The sequence below is a fragment of the Heterodontus francisci genome, chromosome 31 (genome assembly GCF_036365525.1).
Source record: "Heterodontus francisci isolate sHetFra1 chromosome 31, sHetFra1.hap1, whole genome shotgun sequence".
NCBI classification, from domain to species: Eukaryota; Metazoa; Chordata; class Chondrichthyes; order Heterodontiformes; family Heterodontidae; genus Heterodontus; species Heterodontus francisci.
Window position 1 is genome coordinate 19,018,711 of NC_090401.1, and position 25,106 is coordinate 19,043,816.

Consider the following 25,106-nt stretch of genomic DNA (forward strand, 5'->3'; position numbering starts at 1 on the left):
TGGCTGTGCATCACCCCCTGCTGTACCTCTACTCTATATCCTATCCCCCTGCCAAATTAGTTTAAACACCCCCCAGCAGCACTAGCAAACCTCCCAGCAAGGATGTTGGTCCCGTTACAGTTCAGGTGCAACCCGTCCAACTTGTACAGGCCCAGTGATCCAAGATACTGAAGCCTTCCCTCCTGCACCATGTCTTCAGGCACACATTCATCTGCTCTATCCTCCTATTCCTATACTTACTAGCAGGTGGCATCGGGAGTAATCCAGAGGTTACAACCTTTGAGGCTCTACTTTTTAATCTGCTACCTAGCTCCCTAAATTCTTGTTGCAGGACCTCATCCCTCTTTCTGCCTATGTCATTGGTACTAATGTGAACCATGACCTCTGCCTGTTCACCCTTCCCCTTCAGCATGTCCTGCAGCGGCTCCGTGACATCCTTGACCCAAGCACCAGGAAGGCAACATACCATAATGGAGTCGTGTTTGCGGCCACAGAAACGCCTATCTGTACCCGTTACGATAGAATCCCCTATCACAATAGCTCTCCTACTCGTTTTCCTTCCCTCCTGTGCAGCTGAGCCACCTGTGGTGCCACAGACTTGGCTTTTGCTGCATTCCCCTGAGAAGCTATCTCCCCCAACAGTACTCAAAGCGGAATATCTATTAGAGAGGGAGATGGACCCAGGGGACTCCTGTACTACCTGGCTAGTTCTTCTACTCTGTACATGCTATCCACAATGATTTCAGCCTTGTGGATGCTCCACAGTGTACCCAGCCACCGCTCCAGATCCGAAACGCGGATTTCGAGTAACTGCAGCTGGAGACACTTCCTGCACACATGTTCGTCCTCGACACTGGAAGTGTCTCTGACTTCCCACATTGCACAGGAGGAGCACTCCACGTTGCCGAGCTGCCCTGCCATGACTTACCCTTAATTTGCTCAAAAGATTTGAGATTATTTACACTCGGGACCTTGATTTCCTAAAAAACACTAATTACGATATTTTTTAAAAGTAATAATTACTAGTAAGAATTAATAAATTACACTAATTAAAAACAAAAAACTCACTTTAGTAGTACTAAACTTATCACTTATAAGGTAGGTTTTGAGGTTTCAAAAAAAAGAACGTTCTCTCCCCTGATTTTTTTAAAGCTATTTACAGGCACAAAAAGCTGTTAGTTACCCAACCAATCAGCTTACAGGCTTTATTTGGAGCATTATGTTTTGAGAAGTCTGTCACAGTCCACTTCCTCATAGTCTGGGGGCTGCAAAAGGTTTAACGGTGGCCTCTGTGGATCGAGGCTTAACTCTGGTTCACTGTATTTGAATGTTTCACTCAGTATCTCATTGCTCGACTATTACTGCTGTAAATCAGGAGGTGGAAGGAAGAGAGGAACTTGGTGAAATTACAATCACCAGAGAAGTGGTACTGACCAAACTGATGGAGCTGCGGGCTGCAAATCCCCAAGTCCTGATGGATTTCATCCTGGGGTCTTAAAAGAGGTGGCTAATGAGGTAATAGATGCATAGGTGTTAATTTTTCAAAATTCGCTAGATTCTGGAAAGGTTCCATCAGACTGGAAAGTAGCAAATATAACCCCTCCATTCAAGAAGTAGGAGAGGCAGAAAACAAGCAACTATAGGCCAGTTAGCTTGATGTCTGTCGTGGGGAAGGTGTTAGAATCAATCATTAAGGATGTTGTAGCTGGGCACTTAGAAAAACTCAAGGTAATCAGAAATAGTCAGCATGGTTTTGTGAAAGGGAAATCATGTTTAACCAACCTGTTGGAGTTCTTTGAAGGAGTGACAAGTACTGTGGATAAAGAGGAGCCCTTTGACGTACTGTACTTGGATTTCCATAAGGCATTTGACAAGGTGCCACATAAAAGGTTATTGCACAAAGTAGGAGCTCATGGTGTAGGGGGTAACATATTAGTATGGATAGAAGATTGGCTGGCTGGCAGAAAACAGAGATTATGCATAAATCAGTCCTTTTTCTGATTGGCAGGATGTGACGAGTGGAGCCCCATGGGTCTGTACTGGGGCCTCAACTTTTTACAATTTATATCAATGACTTACATGAGGGGAGCGATGGCATGGTAGCTAAATTTGCAGATGACACAAAGATAGGTAGGAAAGTATGTTGTGAGGGGACATAAGGAGGTTGCAGACCGAGAAAGGTAGGTTGAATGAGTGGGCAAAAATCTGGCAGCTGGAGTAGAATGTGGGAGAATGTGAAGTTGTTCGCTTTGGCAGGAAGAATAAAAAAGCAGAGTATTACTTAAACGGAGAACGACTGCAAACTTCCGAGGTGAAGAGGGATCTCGGTGTTCTCGTGCATGAGTCATTAGTATGCAGGTACAGCAATTAATAAAGAACGATAATGGAATGCTATCCTTTATTACGAGAGGAATTGAAAATAAAAGTAAGGATGTACTGAAATACAGGGCATTGGTGAAACCGCATCTTGAATACTGTGTGCAGTTTTGGTCTCCTTATTTAAGGAAGAATGTAAATGCGTTGGAGGCGATTCAGAGGTTTACTAGATTGACATCTGGAATGAGCGGGTTGTCTTATGAGGAAAAGTTGGACAGACAGGGCTTGTTTTCACTGGAGTTTAGAAGAGTGAGGGGAGACTTGATTAAAGTCCTGAACTGTCTTGACAAGGTAGATGTGGAAAGGATGTTTCATAATTGTGGGTGTCTCCAGAACTGTGGGGCACTGTTTTAAAATTGGGGATCGTCCTTTTAGGACAGAGATGAGGAGAATTTTTTTTCTCTCCGAGGGTTGTGCAACTTTGGAACTCTCTGCCTCAGAAGGTGGTGGAGGCGGGGACATTGAATATTTTTAAGGCGGATGTAGATAGATTCTTGTTAGGCAAGGCAATCAAAGGTTATCAGGGGTAGATGGGAGTGTGGAATTTGAAAAACAAACAGATCAGCCCTGTTCTTATTGAATGGCAGAGCAGGCTCAAGGAGCCGAATGGCCTACTTCTGCTCCTAATTCATATGTTCATACAGCATGATTGGGAGTGAGGTTCACTGTTGGTAGGATTGACTGCCACTCAGGAGGCTCCAAGAGTACTTTTCTAAAAAAAACTCCTCCGAATAAATCATCGGGGACGTTATGTAACACAAACTGAAAGGTAAGTCTCGAAGCACCTTTGGAGAAACAAGCTCACTGCTTTCTTCAATGCTATTGTTGGGTCTGACAATGTACACACTCAATCCCATCAGGCAAATGCATTACAAAGCACTGCGAACGCCAGCAAAGTCTGCCTCTGTGAAAAGCCTATATACTTTGCATGACTTTGCAAAAGGAGAACACACAAACCTTTACATTAGACCGGAAAGGTTTAAAAAAAAACACAAAGCAATAGCACCGGAGCCCCAATTTAAGATAATGCGCATCTATTAAATAGCTGAAGTTTGAGGCCTGATCATGGCCAGGCCAATGCCTCCTCACTGTGCTGCACAGCACTGTTTCTGATTTGCCAGTATAATTCTGCCTTGATGAACTGAGACATGATGGTGGCACTTGACTCAGAAATGCATCAGAGGTGCCAAATTTGAGTACATATTCGTAGACATAGAGGTTAATATCTGGAAAGCCACGAAGCTGACCTGAAGGTCGGAAGCAGCAGTTCCTGGCTAGTGTTTAGATTTTGAGTTGTTACAGTAGCATTCTCAGTGTCGCAGAGAATCTTTAGAATCTGGAATGTTACTTAATGGGAGCTTTCCTCAACTTGAAACACTTGACCTCGGATATTCCAGTGTCTCCTCTTAATTTCTGTTGAGACTTTTTTTTGTGCAATTGAAGCTTGGCAGTGATTATTGTCTGTGTACCTGAGGTAGGTTTACCACTTTTGTGACATTTTTTTGAGTGGGGTCAGCTGTGTTTGATACATGGCATATTTGAGACTCCCATTCAAATTAATGCGTAATCTACATGTACCTAATGGTTTCTGCCTAATAAGGAATTCTCTGTGGAGCAATATCCTCTTAACTAAGCTTTTAGAATTTCTCAGGTACATGCAGGGTTACTGCTGGAGTTTAACCAGCTAAAATTGCGCAGTCTAACTGTATTGAATGCTGAAATGTTGGAATGCTGAGGTCACTTTGGTGATTTTATACAAATGCATTGGTCCACTGTCTTGATGGTAATAGAAGGTAAACAAAGGGAAAACTACACATTTGAAGTGGCCTGGAAGCGTTTGCATTAATTACAGAACACTAACAGTGCTATAATTACATGGTTTCCTTGTCAAAAAAAATCAGTCTTTTTTGTCTTTGGCCACTGATTTTCAGACCTTTGGTCTTTAGCCAATCTCATGCCTGAATACTTATTTCCATCGCTATAACATTGCCCGCCTCTATTCCTACCTTATTCCCATTCATGCTGAAACCTTCTTTACAGTTTTGTCACCTCTACACTTGACTTCTTCAATGTCCTCTTTGCTGGCCTCCCAACCTCCATAAAATTGTTCAAACCTCCCCTGCCCACATGCTGTCCACTCAATCATCACCCTAGACTTTGCCACCTACACTGGTTTCCTATCACCCAAGAGAACAAATTTGAAGCAGTTATCCTCTTCTATAAGCCCATCCACTGCCTTGTCTCATACTACCTCCAGCACCACCTCCAGAGTTACATCTCCTCCCTCTCCCCCCTCCAGTGCTTGGACTTTGGTCTCTGGGGCATTGTGCTCCCTGCACTCTCCATTACCCACACCTGCCTTCACCTACCTCGGCCCAATTCTCCATAAGTTCCTCCCCAAGCTCTTTCACCTCTTCAGTTTTCTTCTCAACTTTAAAAGCCCTCTTAAAACTCATCCTTTGGCCAGACTTTCCTTAATCTCTCTTTAATGTCCTGTAAATATTTGGCAAGCACTTTGGGATGGTTTTCAATGATATATGTGTTACATAAATACAATTTTGTTGATGAATTCATACTCCCTTTGTAAACTCAGTGAGAATTTTTTATCTATTGTAGTAAACAATGGATGAGTTATACCCAGCATAATGTGTCCTGCATTTCTCTACCTTTTTCTCCTTTTAGGTTGTCTGCATGCTACCTCAATGCCATAAGAATGTATTCAATTATTTAATGGCTTTCCTTCGAGAGCTTCTGAAAAATGCTGCTTGCAACAACCTTGATGTGCCCACACTTGGTAAGCTAAAAGAGTTCTCTCAAGGACAAATGCACTAAGCTATGTGTGGGAGGGAGCAAAATCAAATACTAATTGGAGAATTACATCTTGAGAACCAAATGGAATTGACAGCCTTGAAATTACCATTTTTAGTAGGATAACGGAACGTGAATGCTGAGAATTGATGTGCCCCAATATTGGCCCTCATGCCTCATTTCCATGAAGCTGCACAGTTGCCAAGGAATCATCATTGAATTTCTGGCTGCAGCTAATGTCGCAGCAGATCTCGAATATGTGAGGAAGGGTAGGTGAATGGAACGGGAAAGGTGGGTGATTGGGTATCGAGAAGGATGGGGAATACCACCTCAGGAAGGGAGTTGGCTGTTCCCTGATGGGGAGTGACCCATGTTCTTTCAATATAGGCACCAGACTCAGGTAATTATGGGTGCCTCCCTGCCAGTTAGCACCACGTTGCGCTCTGTGAGTTCAGCAGTGGCGTGAGGTGCTGGCATTCAAAAATTCAAAATGGGACCTCTGCAGGACCCTAATTTGAATAAGGTAATCGGGCCTGTAAATGTTGCCAATGTACACTCCAGTCAACTGTGTACCTACCATATCCAAAACAGAGGGCAGCGCAATTTCTGCCAGAAATGTTTGTGCACATCCTGCATGCCATATTGGGGATTTAGTTGGCCGGTTTGCGCTTGAAAAATGGGCACCACCTTGCCGAATGTCTAGGGAAACATATCTTCACTGAAAGGATAGATTTTACTGAACAGCGGACAAATAATGAATTTCAAAGTGTGGTATGATGTTGGGTTGAGTTGCAGTTGAAGGGAGCTTTCTACTTACATAAAAGTAAAATACTGCAGATGCTGGAAGCGTGAAATAACAATAGAAAGTGCTGGAAATACTCAGCAGGTCTGGCAGTATTTGTGGAGAGAGAAACAAAGTTAATGTTTCAGGTCTGTGACCATTAAGGTCATTGACCTGAAATGTTAACTCTGTTCCTCTCTCCACAGATGCAGCCAGACCTGCTGAGTATTTTCAGCACTTTGTTTTTATTTTGGAAATTTCTACTTGCTGGTTTAGATTACCTTTCAGTAGTGTATTCCTTTGTGTCAGTATGGTTCCCAAGGAAACGTTTAATGGTGAGTGTATCATTTTCTGTAAGACGGCATTTGCTGACAACACAACCACTAGGTGGTGCAATACTGGCACTTGCACAAGTGCAGCCTCATCGACTGAAACGTCACTGTCTGCAATGTCTCAGACAGCTGCCAGTAATAAAGATGGCATTGCTCAATTTGACACAAAAAATGAATTGAACCCAAACCCTCTCACCTCTCAGTGGCAGCGATTGCCGCCCCAATAGTACCCCGCACCCTCTTGCGATTGCCGCATTCAGTTTCTCACTCACTCCCTTGATCGCCGCTTCTCTTCTCTGCTCCCTCCCACACCTGCCTTTTCGCCACTCCGTCCCGTCATTCTCTCCCACGCGCCCGTCTGCTCCCCATTCCTTCATCACCCGGAGAAGTGGCACGGGGTGGGGTGGTGGGGGAGCACGCGGGTGCTAGCAGCGAGGCAGGAAGCGAGCAGTGGGATGGAGCGGCAAAGAGTTGGGAGCGGCGAGCAAGTTGGCGCTAGCGAGAACGGCAGGAGGGAGCGGGAAGAGAAGTGGCAATTCAGGCGCTGATTGTGGGGTTGGGGGGAGTGGGCTGCTGTTGGAGGGGATGGAGGCGGCTATGGCGGCCATTGAGGATTGAAGCAACACTCACACGTCATTATGTGGTGAAGTTGACACGTGCATACGCAGAACCATACTGGCAAGCTGGCAAATGTTCGGACGCACTGATGACATCGGCAGTTGCTCTGCGTATGCTCTGCGTTGTCAGGAGACTCTCTTTCTGTAAATGAAAGGAAAACAACTGCTTTCAGTTCACAAATTTAGCATATCTATTGAAGCAATTGAAGTACATTCCCTGAAAAGGCTCGTGATTTATAAGGCACAAACTTATTACTAAACCCATGGTTTCTGAGGTACTTTTCACTATCGACCACAATATCCGTTTTCCTCTGGTTCAGACAGATCTTAAATAGGTGGTTCTTGTTACATTTGAGGGGTGTTCTAGCACTGACACTGATTTGAAGTGAATTAGAGTTGTACAGCATAGAAACAGGCCCTTCGGCGCACCGCATCCATGCCGACCATAATGCCTACCTATACTAATCCCACCTGCCTGCATTAATTCCATATCCCTCTATGTCTTTCTCATTCAAGTACCTGTCCAGATGCCTCTTAAATGTAGCTACTGTTCCTGCCTCCACCACCTCCTCTGGCAGCTCATTCCAGATACCCACTGTTCTTTGTGTGAAAAATGTATCTCTTTGATCCCCTTTAAACCTCCTCCCTCTCACGTTAAATCGATGCTCTCTAGTTTTAGTCACCCCTACAATGGGAAACAGACTCTGGTTATCTACCCTATCTATGCCTCTCATAATTTTATATACCTCTACCATGTCCCCTCTCAGCCTCCTTCGCTCCAGGGAAAACAGACCCAGCCTATCCAATCTCTCTTTATAACTCAAGCCCTCCAAACCAAGATCCTTGTGAATCTTTTCTGCACCCTCTCCAGCTTAATCACATCTTTCCTGTAGTGCACACAGTACTCCAAGTGCGGCCTAACCAACGTTATGTACAACTATAACATGACGTCCCAACTCTTGTACTCAGTGCCTCGGCCGATGAGGGCAAGCATGCCAGACGCCGCCTTCACCAGCGTCTACCTGTGTTGCCACTTTCAGGGAACTATGTACTTGTACCCCAAGGTCTCTCTGTTCAACAACACTCCCCCAGGCCCTGCCATTCACTGTGTATGTACTGCCCTGGTTTAACTTCCCAAAATGCATCACTTCTCACTTGTCTGTGTTAAATTCCATTTGCCAATCCCTTGCCCACTTTCCCAGTTTATCTATATCCTGTTATAACCTTAGGCAACCTTCTTCACTGTCCACTATACCACGAATTTTGGTGTCATCTGCAAACTTACTAATCATGCCCCCTTCATTCACATCCAAGTCATTAATATATATGACAAACAACAGAGGGCCCAGCACCGATCCATGCGGCACACCACTGGTCACCGGCCTCCAATCTGAAAAATAACCCTCCACTACCACCCTCTGCCTCCTGTCACCAAGCCAATTTTGTATCCAATTGGCTAGCTCACCCTGGATCCCATGTGTTCGAACCTTCTGGACCAGCCTACCATGCGGGACCTTGTCAAAGGCCTTACTAAAGTCCATGTAGACCACGTCCATTGCCCTGCCCTCGTCAATCCTCTTGGTCACCTCCTCAAAAAGCTCAATCAAATTCGTGAGACATGATTTCCCATGCACAAAGCCATGCTGACTATCCCTAATCAGACCTTGCCTTTCCAAATGCATATAAATCCTGTCTCTCAGAATCCCTTCCAATAAATTTCCCACCACTGATGTAAGGCTCACCAGCCTTTAGTTCCCTGGCTTATCCCTGCCGCCCTTCTTAAATAAAGGCACAACATTAGCTATCCTCCAGTCTTCTGGTACCTCACCCGTGGTTAACGATGATACAAAAATCTCTGCCAGGGCCCCAGCAATCTCCTCCCTTGCTTCCCATAGCATCCTAGGATACACCTGGCCAGGCACTGGGGATTTATCCACCTTAATGCGCTTCAAAACCTCCAACACCACCTCCTTTATAATGTTGATATGCTCCAGGGACTCCCTTGAACTCACTAGCTTCCATGACCACCTCCACGGTAAATACAGACAAGAAGTATTCATTTAAGACCGCGCCCATTTCCCGTGGCTCCACACATAGATTACCACACTGATCCTTAAAGGGACTTACTCTCTCCCTAGCAACCCTTTTACTCTTAATATACTTAAAATAGAATCTTTTAGGATTCTCCTTTATCTTATCTGCCAGGGAAATCTCATGGCCCCTTCTCGCCCTTCTAATTTCCTTCTTAAGTGTACTCCTACAACCCCTATACTCCTCGAGGGACTCACTTGACCCCAGCTGTCTATACCTGACATATGCCTCCTTCTTTGTCCTGACCAGACCCTCAATATCCCTCGTCAACCAAGATTCCCTCAACTTGCCAGCCTTGCCCTTCCATCTAACTGAAACATGCTGACCCTGAACTCTTCCTATCTCACTTTTAAAAGCCTCCCACTTGCCAGACGTCCCTTTACCTGTAAACAGCCTCTCCTATTCAACTTTTGAGAGTTCCTGTCTGATGCCATCGAAATTAGCCTTCCCCCAATTTAGGACTTCAACCTGAGGACCAGTCCTATCCTTTTCCATAACTATCTTGAAGCTAATAGAGTTATGGTCACTGGTCCCAAAGTGCTCCCCCATTGACGGATCAACCACCTGCCCAGCCTCATTTCCTAAGAGGAGGTCGAGTGTAGCCCCTTCTCTAGTAGGGCTATCCACATACTGCTTCAGAAAACTATCCTGGACATACTTAACAAATTCTTCCCCATCTGATCCCTTAGCACGAAGGCAGTCCCAGTCAATATTAGGGAAGTTAAAATCACCTACTATTACAACCCTTTAATTCCTGCACCTACCTGTGATTTCCCTACATATATGCTCCTCCACTTCCCTCTGACTATTGGGAGGCCTATAGTATAATCCCATCAATTACTTTTATTCTCAATTCATTAGTGTTTTTATATCCATTCCAAATACACATTGCTCCTTAATAAGATTTAAAAGTCCCACCTGAATGGCACAAGAAGGGAACACAGCTCCCAAAATGACAGACAGATTTAGCACTTAAAAAAAAAAGCAAAATACTGCAAATGCTGGAAGTCTGAAATAAAATGAAAAATTGCTGGAAATACTGATTGATGGCTGAATGCTGACTGGCAGAACTGATGAAAGGTTACTGACCTGAAACGTTAACTCTGCTTCTCTCTGCACGGATGCTGTCAGACCTGCTGAGTATTTCCAACATTTTTTTGTTTTGTTATAGCACTTAAAAAAGATTGGCTGACTTTAATTTAAGAGTAAAAGAGTAGTTAGAAAGAAAGTTATAATTCTAAAAGATAAACACACTTGCATTTATCTGGTGTTTATCAGAATTCTCAGAAACAGCTCCATGTGGTTCATTTATAGTAAATTATTTTGACTGAGCCCGTAACAGCTGCCAGCCGCTTAGAAAGCTCCCACAAAAGTTTGTTCTGCTGCTATTTCTTTTTCTGGAGCAGGAGTGCTCCTCCTAGCTCCACAAGAATATTGCAGGCTGCTGCTCTCCTGGCCTCACCTCTTCAGCCTTGCCTTCCCCTCATGGCCCATTTGACACCACTGGAATCTACCTGCAGCTGTCTCTGGCTTCGCAGCTAGTCAATGTTCCTGTGGTCCAAACTGGTAAGCTGCTGTGGGTCGCCTGTTACGGTGTTTGCAGCTGATGAGGTCGAAGCCTCAAAATTGAGTCAGCCATCAAAAGTTAAAACCTACCCATTTGTTTTTATCTTTTCAGCTTGAGGTTTTCACCACAAGGTGGCACAGTATACAAACTGAAGTGACTGGTGCCATGCAGACCTGGTGTCAAACTGATTTCCCAACTTTCTGAACTAAGTTAGCATTACCTAGATTGCTACACAAGTACAATCAATCCCACCCAAACAGCCTGTACTCATAGCATTCCTTTTTTAAACTTGGGCCTAAAGAAGGATGGTAACATTATAAATGTGAAATACTTGAACTGCCCAATTATTAGTATCTTGCTCTGGGTAGAATCTAATGAAGTTACATTCTATGATCTATGGTACTTCATAAGTTAACAGCACAGAAGGAGGCCATTCAGTCCATAATGTCAGTGCCAGCTCTTTGCTACAACATCCCAAAACTAATCGGACCGCCCCCATGAACTTGTATCTTTCCCTCCAAATCTCTGCTGCCTGCATTTTGACCTGCACCGTCCTACTCACCTGCCATCCCTGTGCTCACTGACCTACATTGGCTCCTGGTCCACTAACATCTCAAATTTAAAATTTTCAATGTAATTTTCAAATCGCTCCTTGGTTTCTCCCCTCACTATCTCTTTGGCCTTCCCCGGATCTACTACCTCCAAGAACTCTGGACTCTTGTACATTCCCCCATTCCCTTCATCCCATCATCGGTAACCATGTAGGCCCTAAGATCTGGAATTCGCTAAACCTCTCTCGCTTTTCTCCTTTCAGACCATTCTAAAAACTAAGCTTTTAGTCACCGGTCTTCGTGTCTCCTTCTTTGGCTCAGTGTCAGTTTCTGTCCCATCACACTCATGTGAAGTACCCTAGGACGGTTTCCTCTGTTAAAGGCACTGTATTAATATAAGCTGTTGTTTCAAATATTTATCCAATGTATTGGACTCTGCCTCAACCACCCCCTGTGGCAAAGCATTCCATTTTTCAGCAACTCTCAATTTCTCCTAACCCCTCTCTATACTCAGTGGCAATTTTATGTTGATGACCTCATCACTGACTCTGCAATTGGAGAAAATAGTCTGTCCCTCTTCACCTATCAAAGCTCTTCATAATTTTAAAAACCTCTTTGAATTCTCCTCTTAGTCTTCTCTGCCCCAGTGGAAACAGTTCCACTATAACAAGTCTCATAACTATTTTCCTATCATTGGTAAAGCCACACTATGGTGTCTATGACTTTAACAGTCATAGCTGCTGAAACATTGCATACAGCAAAGCTTGCTAATAGCATTACAAAAGCAAAATACTGCAGATGCTGGAAATGCTTAGCAGGTCTGGCAGCATTTGTGGACAGAGAAACAGAATTAACATTTCAGGTTGATTTCCAGCTTTTTCTGTTGCTAGGCCATTATTGATTGAGAATGAAATCCAATTCTGAATTTGACGGTTTCTTAGAATATTGTTAGAAGGCTGCCCATGTCAGGCTTTTTCAGACAAGCACACCCTTAATTTTTAAACTTTGTTCTTGGGATGTGTGCAACACCAGCAAGGCAGCATATATTTCTCGTCCCTAGTTGCTGCGAGGATATTAAGCATCAATCATATGGTTGGGACTGGAGTTGCATGCAGGCCAGAGCGCATAGGGGTGGCAGGTTCCCTTCCTTGAAGGACATCAATGAACCAGTTGGGTTTATGAGAACCCACAGCTTTCATGGTCATTTTCTGGTGCCAGATAACCAGATTTATTAAATTCAGTTTTGTAACTTGCCCTGGTGGAATTTGAGTTATAATTTGAGAGCCCCTTAAGGGTGATATAGTAAACTGCAGCATAAGCAATACATTTTCAACTTGGTTTAATGAGTAACAATTTTACCTCTGGGTCAGAAGGCAGAACTTTCAAGCCCTACAAGGATTGTGCCGAATCTAGCTGATACTCCAGTTTAGTACTGCTGAAGGTGCCATCTATTGTTTGAGGTTTTAAACCGAGACCCTGCCTACTTGTTCCAGTTCAGGTGGATGTTTAAAGTGCAAAAATGCTCTTTAAAAAAGAGCAGGGAGCTCCTCCCAGTGTCCAGACCAACAGTTATACCTGAACCAACACTGCTTTAAAGAAATACATTTTTCCTAAATCACATTACTGATTGTGGGATCCTGCTGTGTACAAAATGGTTGTGTTCAAATAATTGTCACTGCACTTCAAAGTAATCTAACATTTGAAGCAATGAAGTTGTGACTTTTTAACACAATAAAAAAAAGTGTAGCAAATGGTAGTCAACCTTCGTATTTATAATTGAACCTTGCTACAGTTTCTACCATATGACCAACCTCTTAGAAATATGATACTGCCCGCAAGTATCAACGGTTTCTGTAAAGCAGCTCTTGTTGTCACTCTTTTGTTGTAGAAGTGATTCTCATTGATTAACCAGCACTTTTTCATACACCAGCATGTTTTCTTTGACTAATCCTGTACTGGTATGTTGTGAAGCAGTGGAATCGAGTGCCTCTTTGAAGATCCATGGGGTAGCTTTATCATTGAAGCCACAATCTGGTGGTTGTGCTGGGGAACTTTGCCAAGGACACTTGATATAAATTCAGTGAATAAAGATCAGAGGAAGTTGGATAGTGAAGAAATGTTAAACATGAAATTCAGACAACTGTTGGGCATAGAATTGTTGTAGTACATGAGTGTAATGACAGTAGAAACCTGCATAATGCCTGTATGCAAATCAAGTTGGGAACCATCCTTATGCATGGGGAGAATGAAGGTAAGCTTCAAATTGTATAGTGCCTCATTGCAAATGTAGGAAATGCTTTGTATACTGTACTTCAAAGTAAATAATTGAAATTGTTACTATATCGGCAGAGGAACTGAGGCCAGGCTTCAGGCTGCATCATAAATCTAGCTTTTCACCTCCAGCTCCAACACTGAACAGTGCACCTGATCCTATACTGGTATGGTGCACTCTTTATGTTAAAGAAAGAAAAGAAAGACTTGCATTTATATAGCGCCTTTCATGACCTCAGAACGTCCCGAAGTACTTTTGAAGTGTAGTCACTGTTGTAATGTAGATAACATGGCAGCCAATTAGTGCACAGCAAGCTCCCACAAATAGAAAGATGATAATGGCCAGATAATCTGTTTATGATATTGACTGAGGGATCAATATTGTCTGGGACAATGGGGATAACTCCGACACTCTCTTTCGGAATAGTGCCATGAGATCTTTTGCATCCAGCTGAGAGGGCAGATTAAATGATAGGAATATAACATCTTTAAAGAAATGGTGTAATGCATCAGATGCAGCAAAAGATGATTTTGTATGGAAATATTTTGCAGTTTAAAAAAAAAATTGACTATGGATCCCATGCCCCACCCTTCAGTTGGTGTTAGGAATCGGGATAATAGTCCAGAATTTAAAATTTATAAACCACTCTTCCTCTCCACAGCAAGCATCTTTGGAGCGCTATTGCTGAGATCGCCTCCTGGTGCCACTAGTCAATGTGATGTCATTGATAGTAAGAAGGCAGCACAGATGTTCATTGCACGTTTCCTTACACTGAAGGATGGTTAACCGAAGCAGCCTGACTCAGCCAACAGAGTGTTTATTTTCTAATATTCAATAAAATTGTACAATTCAGTCAAGAGTATTTTTATATTAAGATAAAAGTAAATACCTTTAGAATTATGCAAGTGTTTTTGGTATACAGAAACAAAGATTCTACTTACTTTGTAATGTAATTTTTATCTATTCGTGTGTTTAAAGGTTCAGAGCTGGAGTCGTCTCATCACCTCCATTTTATAGAAGCACGCTGAAATGTTTTTGATGTTGCATTTTGCCATGCACCGAGTGCAGGGAACTGACAATTTTGTATGCAGATTGCCTTTTACTGTTTGAAAATACAGTCCCCTCCACTTCAACCCCTCTTGTATCAGGTGTAGACCACTTTCCTTTACCATAGGTGTCAGTTACAAAGGCACCACTTAAAGTGTGTTCAGCACAGCAGTTATTTAAGGCAGCTCAGGTAGCTGTTTGACTTATAGTTAAAATGTGATTACTTATCATTAAGTCCTTTCAGGCAGTCCCAAGTAGCAGAGGCTGCTGCAACTCGAGCTGTATTTACAGTCTCCGGTGTAGTGGTGAAGCTGGCCAAAACATTGCATGTTTCAGCCCCTTTCAAGTTCTCCCTATCTGAATAAGGTGAAAAGCCATCACGACACACAGCTTGTCTGTAGTCAGGTGTATTTTCCACATTAACAATATAGAAACACAGACGTCCTCTTCAAATCACCAATAGCACATTTTGACTGGGAAAGAACAAGAAATGGAGAGACTGCTGCAAGGGGCCACTTACTGACCGTTATTTTGGAGAATCTCTTCTGTAAGAAAGAGACAAGGGGTGGAGAACTGAACTCAAATCCCAGAGCTGACGGTGCTTAAACAGCATGGTTAAGTTTTAATTTCTAAAGTTGTCAAAATTCTGTATAAAATTGATCTAGCCCAAGGCACCGGCCACCTTATATAGCGGGCAAATCACGTTCGTAAGATCCCGCCGACTATAAATGGAGTTGGGGAAGGGGGAGGGGAGGTTGATACTGAACTACAGTCACATTAGGTTTCCCCATGCAATAAATATGGTATCTTACCTTTTGGAGTTGATGAAATATTGTAATGATAGATCCTATTCCAGACCAATATACTGGAGTAAAATTTAACTTCGTCACCATGTCTTTTAAAATACACAGATTCAGCTCGCAGTGAGAAAAATGGAACTTGACTTGTACACAAAATGTTTCCTATTTTAAAACAAAGTGAGGTATCAAAACAAAGAATTTCTATCTACTTGAGAAATTTGCATCAGTGGGTGACAGAGGAACTGAGCATGTGAATGTGGAGTGTCTACAGATCCCAGGTCTCATTTGAAATGAGTTTTCATTGAACCTTTTTGAGCTGATGTTACGAAAATGGATTTGTGAGGCATACAAAAACTTTTCTTTCCTTACCATAATTGGATCCTGATAAATGGTTTGCCAAGAAATGTTCTGGTTAGAGCAGGAATTCTGTATAAATTTGTAAATCTTTGTACCATAGCCCCTTCAGTCTGAGCAAACAAGCACTGAATAAAAACAAAGGTATTTTAAATGCAAGTGATTCAACACCAAAATTGTGCTCTTGTTTCCAGATGAAGCGGTTAACCTAGCATTAAAACTGGATGCTTGGGTGAATGTTTTAATCCTTGATCAAGATTATTTTGTATTAAGATCCTGTACTTAGATAAATAATTGCATGTAGTTAGAGTGAGTTGGAAGTGATTTGTTCTATTGAAATTGTATACTTGGATCAGGTGTATTTTTTAACCTTGAATTCACTGTAATGGAACTTATGATGGTTCTGTGTTTGCGTACTGTAAATCATGTCCACCAGTAAATTAGTGGAAATGGCTCCAGTCTATTTATCCTGACACAGACAAGCTTCCGATTGGTTTGATAATGTACTTTCCATTTTATTGACACATTTGGGTGAGATTTTAACTACTCAAAACCCATTCACTTACACAGAGTTAAATTCAGGCCCATTAATATTATGTTTGTTTTATTCAGTGTCAGGTAGTATGAATCTTTTCGTAAAAATGTATTTCTAAATCTTTTATTGTTAATAAGGATTTTGTTGTATTGAGTGGTCGTAGATGTTGGGCAAAACTCAGGGACTCCACCAAGATATAATTGTGCACTCTTGTCCTCTTTTCTTCCTTATTTTTTCTATGAAGGCAATTAACATTTTTCCCCCATCGCTAACTGTTTCTCCCCAGGACCTGCTTGAGCGACATGAGCTCTTGAAGCCAAGTGGGCAGTGAGGGTATTGAGGAATGCCTATTCCCAAACCTCATGTTGCACTGTTGCTTTCGACAAGCTGCCAGGAGACATCTCATGGTGGCTACTTGATGACTCTCTATCCAATATATAATTTTTTCCCATTTCCTTTTCTTCCCTTCGCATTACATGGAGTCATTTAGCAGTTTACCACAGCAACTTCACTGAGAGGGGGAGCTTGGTAGAGTTGGAGGCTTGAAGCTGCATTCCTGCATTACACTTCTATTCTCCAATAATTCTGCATTCCAATATAAAGAGCTACCATGACACTCTTGCACCCTCACTGACTGCTGATGCTGTCTGCTGAGTATTTCCATTGTGCTAAAACATGCACACCTTAAATGTGCAGGTAACCAATTCAGTAAAGAGTAAGATTGTGTTTTTTTTTACGCACACCATATGATTGTTCCTTTGTATGTTTCAGGAACTATTTGTGGCCTGTCCTATAATATATCTAATTCCAGGTTTATGTTCCAGTGATGCATTTGTTTTTTGAGGACATCCAATTTAATACTGAAACTGTTTAAATTTCAGAAAATCATCTGCTTTATTTAAAAGATATTTTTAACTGCACAGTCTTTGAGCCTTTGTTGTAGTTCAACAATTCATTAATATTGTTGATTACTGCTCTGCATTGATCAGGCATGTTGAGCACCAAGTCTACTAAGACTCCTAGGGCTCTCTTAACTTCATCATTAACTATTTCAACATCATTCATGGAGTACATGTGTTGCCTACTTTCCTTTCCCATGTGCAATGCTTTATATTCAATTTTGTCAGCCATTGTTCTGCTGACATACATATTCTGTCCAGCTCATTCTGCAACTTTTGAGCCACCTCTGCCCATTCAACTGCCCTTCCTTGTTTGATATCATCTAAAAATTGGACCAGTTTGCATTGGGTTTCGAAATCCAAGTCATTGATGTAAATTACAAACAGTAGGGGTGCCAACACTAATATCTGGGGCACCCCACTCAGTCCTTTTGCCCCAAAACCCATTATAACTCCTATAACAAGTATCCATTGTTTCTACCTATCAGCCAATTTCTTAGCCATACCTAAGATTTACCCAGAACACACACAGCTTTGATGTAAAATAATACCCTTTTCTCTGGCTTACCACAGTCCACTTGGGATGTCTCATCCTCAAAAAAGATAAAGCATGTTGGTCAGACTGGATCTTCCCCTGCTGAATCTCTATCCTATCCTGCACCAAGTTCTGCTCATACATCACACCTGCCCTTGCTCACCTCCCATGGTTCCCAGTCCCCCAATGCCTTCAATTTAAAATTCTTAACCTCATGATTAGATCCTGTTTGGCCATAAGTCTCCCTATCTGTAATCTACTCCAATTCTACAATACCCACCCCCTGAACTCTCCATTCATCCAACTCTGCACCTGTCTTAGCCCTACTATTGGGAGCAGTGCCTTCAGCCATCTCAGCTCCATGCTCAGAAATTCCCGACCTCAATTTCTCTGCCTCTTTTTCTGCATTAAAGGTGACCTATAAATGAAATTGTTGTTTAATCTGTGTTGAACTACACTGTTATTGTATGGATAATCATTTGATAATTGATCCATTATTTTGCACAGTATTAAACTGAGACTAATGGGTCTCTAGTTACCATATCTGATTCATTACCCTTTTTGACCAGTTTCCAATCTACTAGCAGCCCCCAGTGTCCAATAGCTCCCTCATAATGATTGTCAGTTCCTGTAAGTTGTACTCTCTGGTTTCCTTTACCACTCTGGGATAAATGCCATCTGTCCCTGCAATTTATTGTGTTTAAGTCCTTTTAGCCTGCTGAGGACTCCCATCCTAGTTACATCAAAGTCATTTTTCCTGGAACAACTCTTTATCATATTACTCACGTCTTCCTTTGTGAATACTTAGAGGATGTAGGCATTCAAAATATTTACTGTTGTATATTTGTCCTGTTTCCAGCCTGTTTGTATCTTTTGTGGCTGACATCCCTTTGATTGCCTTCTTACTATTGAAATATTGAAAGAACTTCTTACTGTTAGAATTTGCATCTGTAGCTGTGCTTTTTCTAAGTCTGTTTTTGCCCCTCTGATCACCCTTTTAACATCTTTCTGCATGGTCTTACATTGATCCCAGAGAATTCCATCCTCTTTCTCCCTGCAGGATTTGTAAAGGTTAGTTTTTCTTTATTTCACTTTTAATTAGTTTCTTAGTCTGTTCGGGTCTCAGCTGTTGATTGTGGGTATGTATTTTTCCTGTATGCAAAACATTATGCTTTTAAAAGGGTTCTATTTGTCCTTTATAGGAAGATTATTGAATTCGCTTTCCCAATCAATTTGTTTTTCCCCCTCTAAAATTAGCTCTGAAAATTGTAAACCCAATTACCCTTATCATTCGTAGTGATCTTTTGCAAGCTTCAATCCCGCTTAGAATGCATTGCATTTTTGGTGAGGTTAAGATTGCCCTAGTTCTCTGAAATGCAACTGTTATTGGTTAGAAAGGAGGCAGTGGAAAATTCTGTTAAATCATTGAATGAAGCAAATTAATATATTGAATGTTCTCCTTCAGCCCCAGCTGTGATTGTGCCATTCTCATTTATCTCCCAGTTAGCACCACATGGTCTGGCCAGGGGCGATAACACAATTTTTCATTGAATGGGCATTATATTACAAACATCCGGGATAGATCAAGAAAACTAATGTGTATATACTGGCTTCCCAGCCAGCTAGCCACAGTGATGATTTATTACTGTAAATAATATGGCACAGTGATGTCTGAACTAGAGGACCACAGTGCTTGAAAAGCTTTGAGGCATGTGTAAAAAAAAAAAAGTGAGGATCTCTCCCTTTTAGTTAAACATGACGTGGAAATAATGAGGACAAAAAAAAATAGTCTGTGAGCCTCAGGCAGCATGAGAACAAATCACCAGCCGACCTCTTCAATCCCAGGACAGTACGCAGCTTTTTCAAGTGATGTACATTATGTGTTCAAAATAAAACTGCAGAGTTTACAAATGTTGATCGAGCAGCCTATAGAGGAGTGCTCCAACATCACCTTGTAGGGCTTCTAGTAGCTCTAGCTGAAGAGTGAGGCATGAGTTCACCAGGCTGATTGACGAAGCACATTGTGGTAGCACAGTGCTTCATCTTAAAAGGGGGTGGAAAGATTACCAGCATTAATGCAGCAGAGGCCATTGCACCTCCTGACTGCATGGAAACTAGAAGAAAGCACATTTTGGGGAGGGAGGGAAGTCCTTAATCATTTGAAACATGCTGTTAAAGACTGTGCAGTTAACATGTTCCTGAGAGAAACTTCAGCTGGAAGGTTGTTGTCGAGGAACTGTACCTTTGCCAATATTTTTTACAGGAATGTTGTGTTTGGCCACTGTCTTTGCTGAAAATTGTGATGCAGTATGCATCAAAATGGATCATTGTATCACAAACATGTACATGTTAAATGAAAAGTGATAGGCAACTGTTGTTTTTTGCTCCATGGACTAAGACAGAGTGCCCCTGTGACGTTGCTGGACCAAATGTTTCATATTCTATAATGTAGTTAATATGTTGCTTTCGTTTCTGTGATTGAATTAAAGTTATTTATATACTGATAGAGGTCTGCATTATTTTTAATATTGTAGAGCTTGTCAGCATCACAACCTGAATAAACACATCTTAATATCCTTGTGTATCCTAGCATCATTTTGTACTGTAAGCAAAGCTCAGTGCTTTGTAGTCTTGACCTGATGTTTGAGGTGAAAACCGACATAAGTATTAAACAATTTCTTTGTTCTATTTTTGTTTTGAATCTCAACCTACCCCCGAATCTAATCATTTGGATACCAGATCTATCGTGGCAGATCAGTAATTTTCAGTATGAGTCTGTGACCTTTGGAATTTGATGAGAATGAAGGGTAGTTTTTCCATTATGGCCATGATGTTGAACAAAGCAAAGCAGCTGGTTTTAGAAACTGGGCTGGCCCATCTGGGTTTGGCAGGGAAGAGCTATGGCCAAGAGGTCTTGTTTATTTAACTGAATACAAAGCAAATGCTGCAATGGTGTATAGAAGCTTCTATAAGGCCCACTTTCCTAAAAAGAAAGCTGTTCCCTGAAAAAATCTGAATGGATAAAAATAGCCTAGTTTTGTCATATAACTTCTGAGGATCAACCAAGGATTAACATATTCTCAGTTGCTGTGGTACTGTATGATTCTCTAGCTCTTTCAAAGAGCTAGCACAGACACGATGGGCTAAATGGCCTGTGCTGTATCATTCTATGACCATTTTCCATGAGAGTGATCTTGCACATTGACTATGTGGATCACCTGCCCAACAGTAGTTGCTATAACACATTCTGCCAAGAAAACAGTAAAGGACACAATTTATGTTCTTCAACCCCATTCACTGGGATTTCTGACTGTTAATTACTTAAGGTTGTCCATTATTGTCCAATAGCATTGAAATAGGTTTATCAATGGTAACTGCTAAATTGCTGGGGTGGGGACATGGGGTGTGGTTGGATGGCCAAATGGGGAAAAAAAAATTCCAAATTTGAGAAAACAAAACCATGAGTTTTAAAATAAATCAGGCACAGAGATATGTGCGATCACATTCGTGACAGCATGCTGTGCTCATATCGCAAGTGCATTGCTGCACCTGATTTTCAACAGAACAAGAGATGAAGACTGCAATTTTAAATGTTATTTAAGCAAACATAGATTGTCATTCCATCCTGCTGAGAGAACTGTCCATTATGCTGTAGCAACTACAACAAATTCTTGAGTTATATAGGGCCTATAAAGTAGAAAAATTTCAAAGGAATGTAATCAATCAAAAACTGAAACGGACCCAAAGAAGGTGGCCAAAAGCTTGGTTAAAAAGGAAGGTTTTGAAGAGGGCGAGCTAGGTAGACTGTTTAGGAAAGGAATTCCAATGCTTGGGACATGGACAACTGAAGGCATATATGCTAATGTGGGGCAATGAAATTGGGCATGTGCAGAGTTCTCAAAAGCCTTAGTAAACATCGCTTCTGGTTGGGAAGGAGAAAAGACAGCATTACAGTGATAGCCTCCGAAGACTGAGCAGGGTTGCTATTTCTGGTTGGGTATATTTGTGGAGATGGCATCATATGCCATCCTGCCTCCAACTGCCCTGCCCCCCACATTCCCTCCATTGGTGGCCCATCATGTCCATCTTCACAGCACCCTGTCTTCCCATGGACTATCAGAAAGTGAACAGATTCTTCATGACCCAAGTAGATGATTCTTGACTGTCAGTCAAACAACCATTTTCCCCAGTACAATATTTTTATAATTCATAAGTGAAATAATTAAAAGAAAATTTTAAAAATGCACAATTTTTAATGTCCTTTTTTCTCCCAGTTTCTTAAATTCATTCACAGGATGTCATCGCTGGCAAGGCCGGCCTTTATTGCCTATCATTCTTAATTACCCTTGAGAAGACGATGGTGAGATGCCTTCTTGAACCACTGCAGTCAGTGGGGTAAAGGTTTCGTGTGATTTTGATACAACTGAATGGCTTGTTAGGCTGTTTCAGAGGGCAGTTAAGAATCAACCACATTGCTATCAGTCTGGAGTCACATGTAGGCCAGACCAGGTAAGGACAGGAGATTTCCAATATTAGTGAACAAGATGACTTTTTGTAACAGTCCAGTAGTTTCAGTGTCATCATTACAGATACCAGCTTTTTATTCCAGATATATTTATTCAACTGAATTTAAATTGCCCAGTTGCTGTGGTGGGATTTGAACTCGTCTTTATTATTAATCCATACCATACACCAGTTGTGAGCTCACAGCAGTATCCTGAGGCATGTCTTTAATTCCTGGAGACTCCGAGGCAATCCTGGAGGGTTGGCGACCGTAAGACTGAGGTTATCAATCAAATGCTGAGTGAGATCACATACTAAGACATTGTTTATTTGAAAGCACAATTGCAACTGTTCCATAACCTGCGACAGCTTTTATTATCCCACCATCACGAAAGGGCATGAAAGAATATTGACAACTAAAATCAAGGAGAACCCAAAGATGTTTTAGCAATACATTAAGAGTAAGAGGATAACTATGGAAAGAGTCGGGCCCATAAAAAAACGAACAGGTAACCCATGTATGGAGGGGAAGATGTGGGTATGGTTCTTAATGAATACTTTGCATCTGTCTTCACAAAAGAGAGGGACGATGCAGACATTGTAATTAAGGAGGAGGAGTGTAAAGTGATAAACATAGGGAAAGAGGAAGTTTTAAGGGGTTTAGCATCCTTGAAAGTTGATAAATCACTAGGGCTGGATGAAATGTACCCGAGGCTGTTAAAAGAAGCCGGGGAGGAAATAGTGTAAGGTCTGACCATCATTTTCCAGTCCTCACTGGATACAGGTTTATGTTTATGTTTAGAGATACAGCACTGAAACAGGCCCTTCGGCCCACCGAGTCTGTGCCGACCATCAACCACCCATTTTTACTAATCCTACACTAATCCCATATTCCTACCACATCCCCACCTGTCCCTACATTTCCCTACCACCTACCTATACTAGTGGCAATTTATAATGGCCAATTTACCTACCAACCTGCAAGTCTTTTGGCTTGTGGGAGGAAACCGGAGCACCCGGAGGTGTGGTGCTGGAGGATTGGAAGTCTGCTAGGATGCAGGATGACAAGGATTGGGTCCTCAATATTGTGGGTTATATAACATTCAAGAAGAATAGGAAGCTAGGTAAAGATGGAGGGGTAGCAGTGTTCATTAAGGATAACATTGGTGCAATAGAGATGACCTTGGTTCAGAAGATCAGGATGTAGAATCGATTTGGGTGGAGATGAGGAATAGAAAGGGAAAGAAGTTGCTAGTGGGAGTGGTCTACAGGCCCCCTAACAGTAACCACAATGTAGGACGAAGTATCCAAGAAGAGATATTGGCTGCTTGTGATAAAGGGATGACAATAATCATGGGTGATTTTAATCTACAGATTAACTGGAAAAATCAGATTGGCAATAGTAGCCTGGATGAGGAGTTCATAGAATGCTTTCGCGATAGTTTCTTCGAGCAACACGTTCTGGAACCAACCAGGGAGCAGTATATATGAGACATGGTATTTTGTAATGTGACAGGATTAATTAATGACCTCAGAGTAAAGACACCGCTAGGTAGCAGTGCCCACAATATGATTGAATTTTACATCCAGTTTGAAAGAGAGACGGGTGGGTCTAAGATTAGTATTTTAAACTTAAATAAGGGCGACTATGTGGGCATGAAAGCTGAGCTAGCTGAAGTGAACTGGGTTAGGGTATCTCGGACGTTTGTAGGGCTGCAGGAGGTTACAGAGATAGGGAGGGGTGAGACCATGCAGGGATTTGAAAACAAGGATGAAAATATTAAAATCGGGGTGTAGCCGGACTGGGAGCCAATGTACGACAGTGAGGGCAGGGGTGATGGGTGAATGGAACTTGGTGCAAGTTAGGATACAGGAGCGGGAGGTTTGTATGTTTATAGAGTGTGCAAAGTGGAGACTGGCCAGGACAGCAGAGGAATAGATGGGTCTTGTAAGGCATTTAGGCTGCCTTTCCTGAAAGAAATTGATGAAAGGGATGTTTAGAATTCTGCAGGGATAGAATGTGCAAATGCCAAATGAATTTTAATGTAGATAAATGCGTTTTGGTGCAAGAAATAAGAGGGTCACATATTTCTTGGAAAACAAGAGTCTCAATGGGGTAAAGGAGCAAACAGATCAGGGTACAGACTCACAACATTTTAAAAGTAGCAACACAAATTAATAAGGCCATAAAAAAGCAAACAAAACACCATTGTTTCATTTCTAGATGAACAGAATTAAAAAGTGGAGAAGTTATGTTAAACCTGTAATGGATCTTGATTAGACCATAACTAGAGTACTTTACACAGCTTTGGTCTCCACATTAAAAAAAATAGGGCTGAATTTTCCTGGCCCGTTGCAGATGGGCTGGGAGGTGGGAAGGCTGGCAATATGGCCAGTGAATTCGTCAGGAGTGGAGACCGATGTCTTCCCGCCACAATGGCATACTGCCAGCGAATAAACCCTGGTGGCTTCCCAGCGGGCTCCGGGGGGAGTGTGGGCTCTCCTTGATGGGTGCCCCATGGCCCACAGAGGGACTCCCCCCCACCCCAGCAATAATGGCTGCCCATGCAGCAACTGTGCCACTGGTGCACCATGGCACCACCCCCTCCCCTTCATCCCCGCCCTCACAATCGCTAGGGGCTTACCCCAACCAAACTCATCACTCTTTGAGAGTGCCTCGCCATTTAGGCGTCCTTTTCCTAGTGATGCAGCCTCAGTAATGACCACCACGAGGGGTGGCCGCTGCTGAGACTGCAGAGCTGCTGGCCCTCTGATTGGGCCGGCAGTTCTTGGGGGCAGGCCACTGTCTTGCCACCAACAAAATGCCACCCAGTTTTCCATCGCCCACCAGAGTGGGTTTGGCTCCTGCTTTTGGCCCCAGCAGCAGTCCTTGACTATAAGCAAAAAAGTTCAACCCATGGAGCTGGAGGAGAACATGGAAAGAAGGTGTCAATGATGATATCAGAACTGAGAGGTGATAACTATCAGGAAAGCCAGAACAAACTTGGGCTCTTTTCTCTAGAAAAGAGAAGACTGAG

General features: G+C 42.3%; 1 protein-coding gene across 8 annotated transcripts in view; it reads left to right on the forward strand.

The window, feature by feature from the left end:
- The window catches only part of inpp5b (inositol polyphosphate-5-phosphatase B), a 192,365-nt gene extending 172,224 nt beyond the window's left edge, over positions 1–20,141 (forward strand). For all 8 annotated transcript variants that reach the window (XM_068011145.1, XM_068011146.1, XM_068011147.1 and 5 more), the window contains 2 exons: positions 5,059–5,170; positions 14,057–20,141. In XM_068011145.1, coding sequence (XP_067867246.1) covers positions 5,059–5,170; positions 14,057–14,181 — 237 coding nt within the window. In that variant the 3' untranslated portion in view covers positions 14,182–20,141. The remainder of the gene's footprint in view (positions 1–5,058; positions 5,171–14,056) is intronic.
- Positions 20,142–25,106: the final 4,965 nt, after the last annotated feature.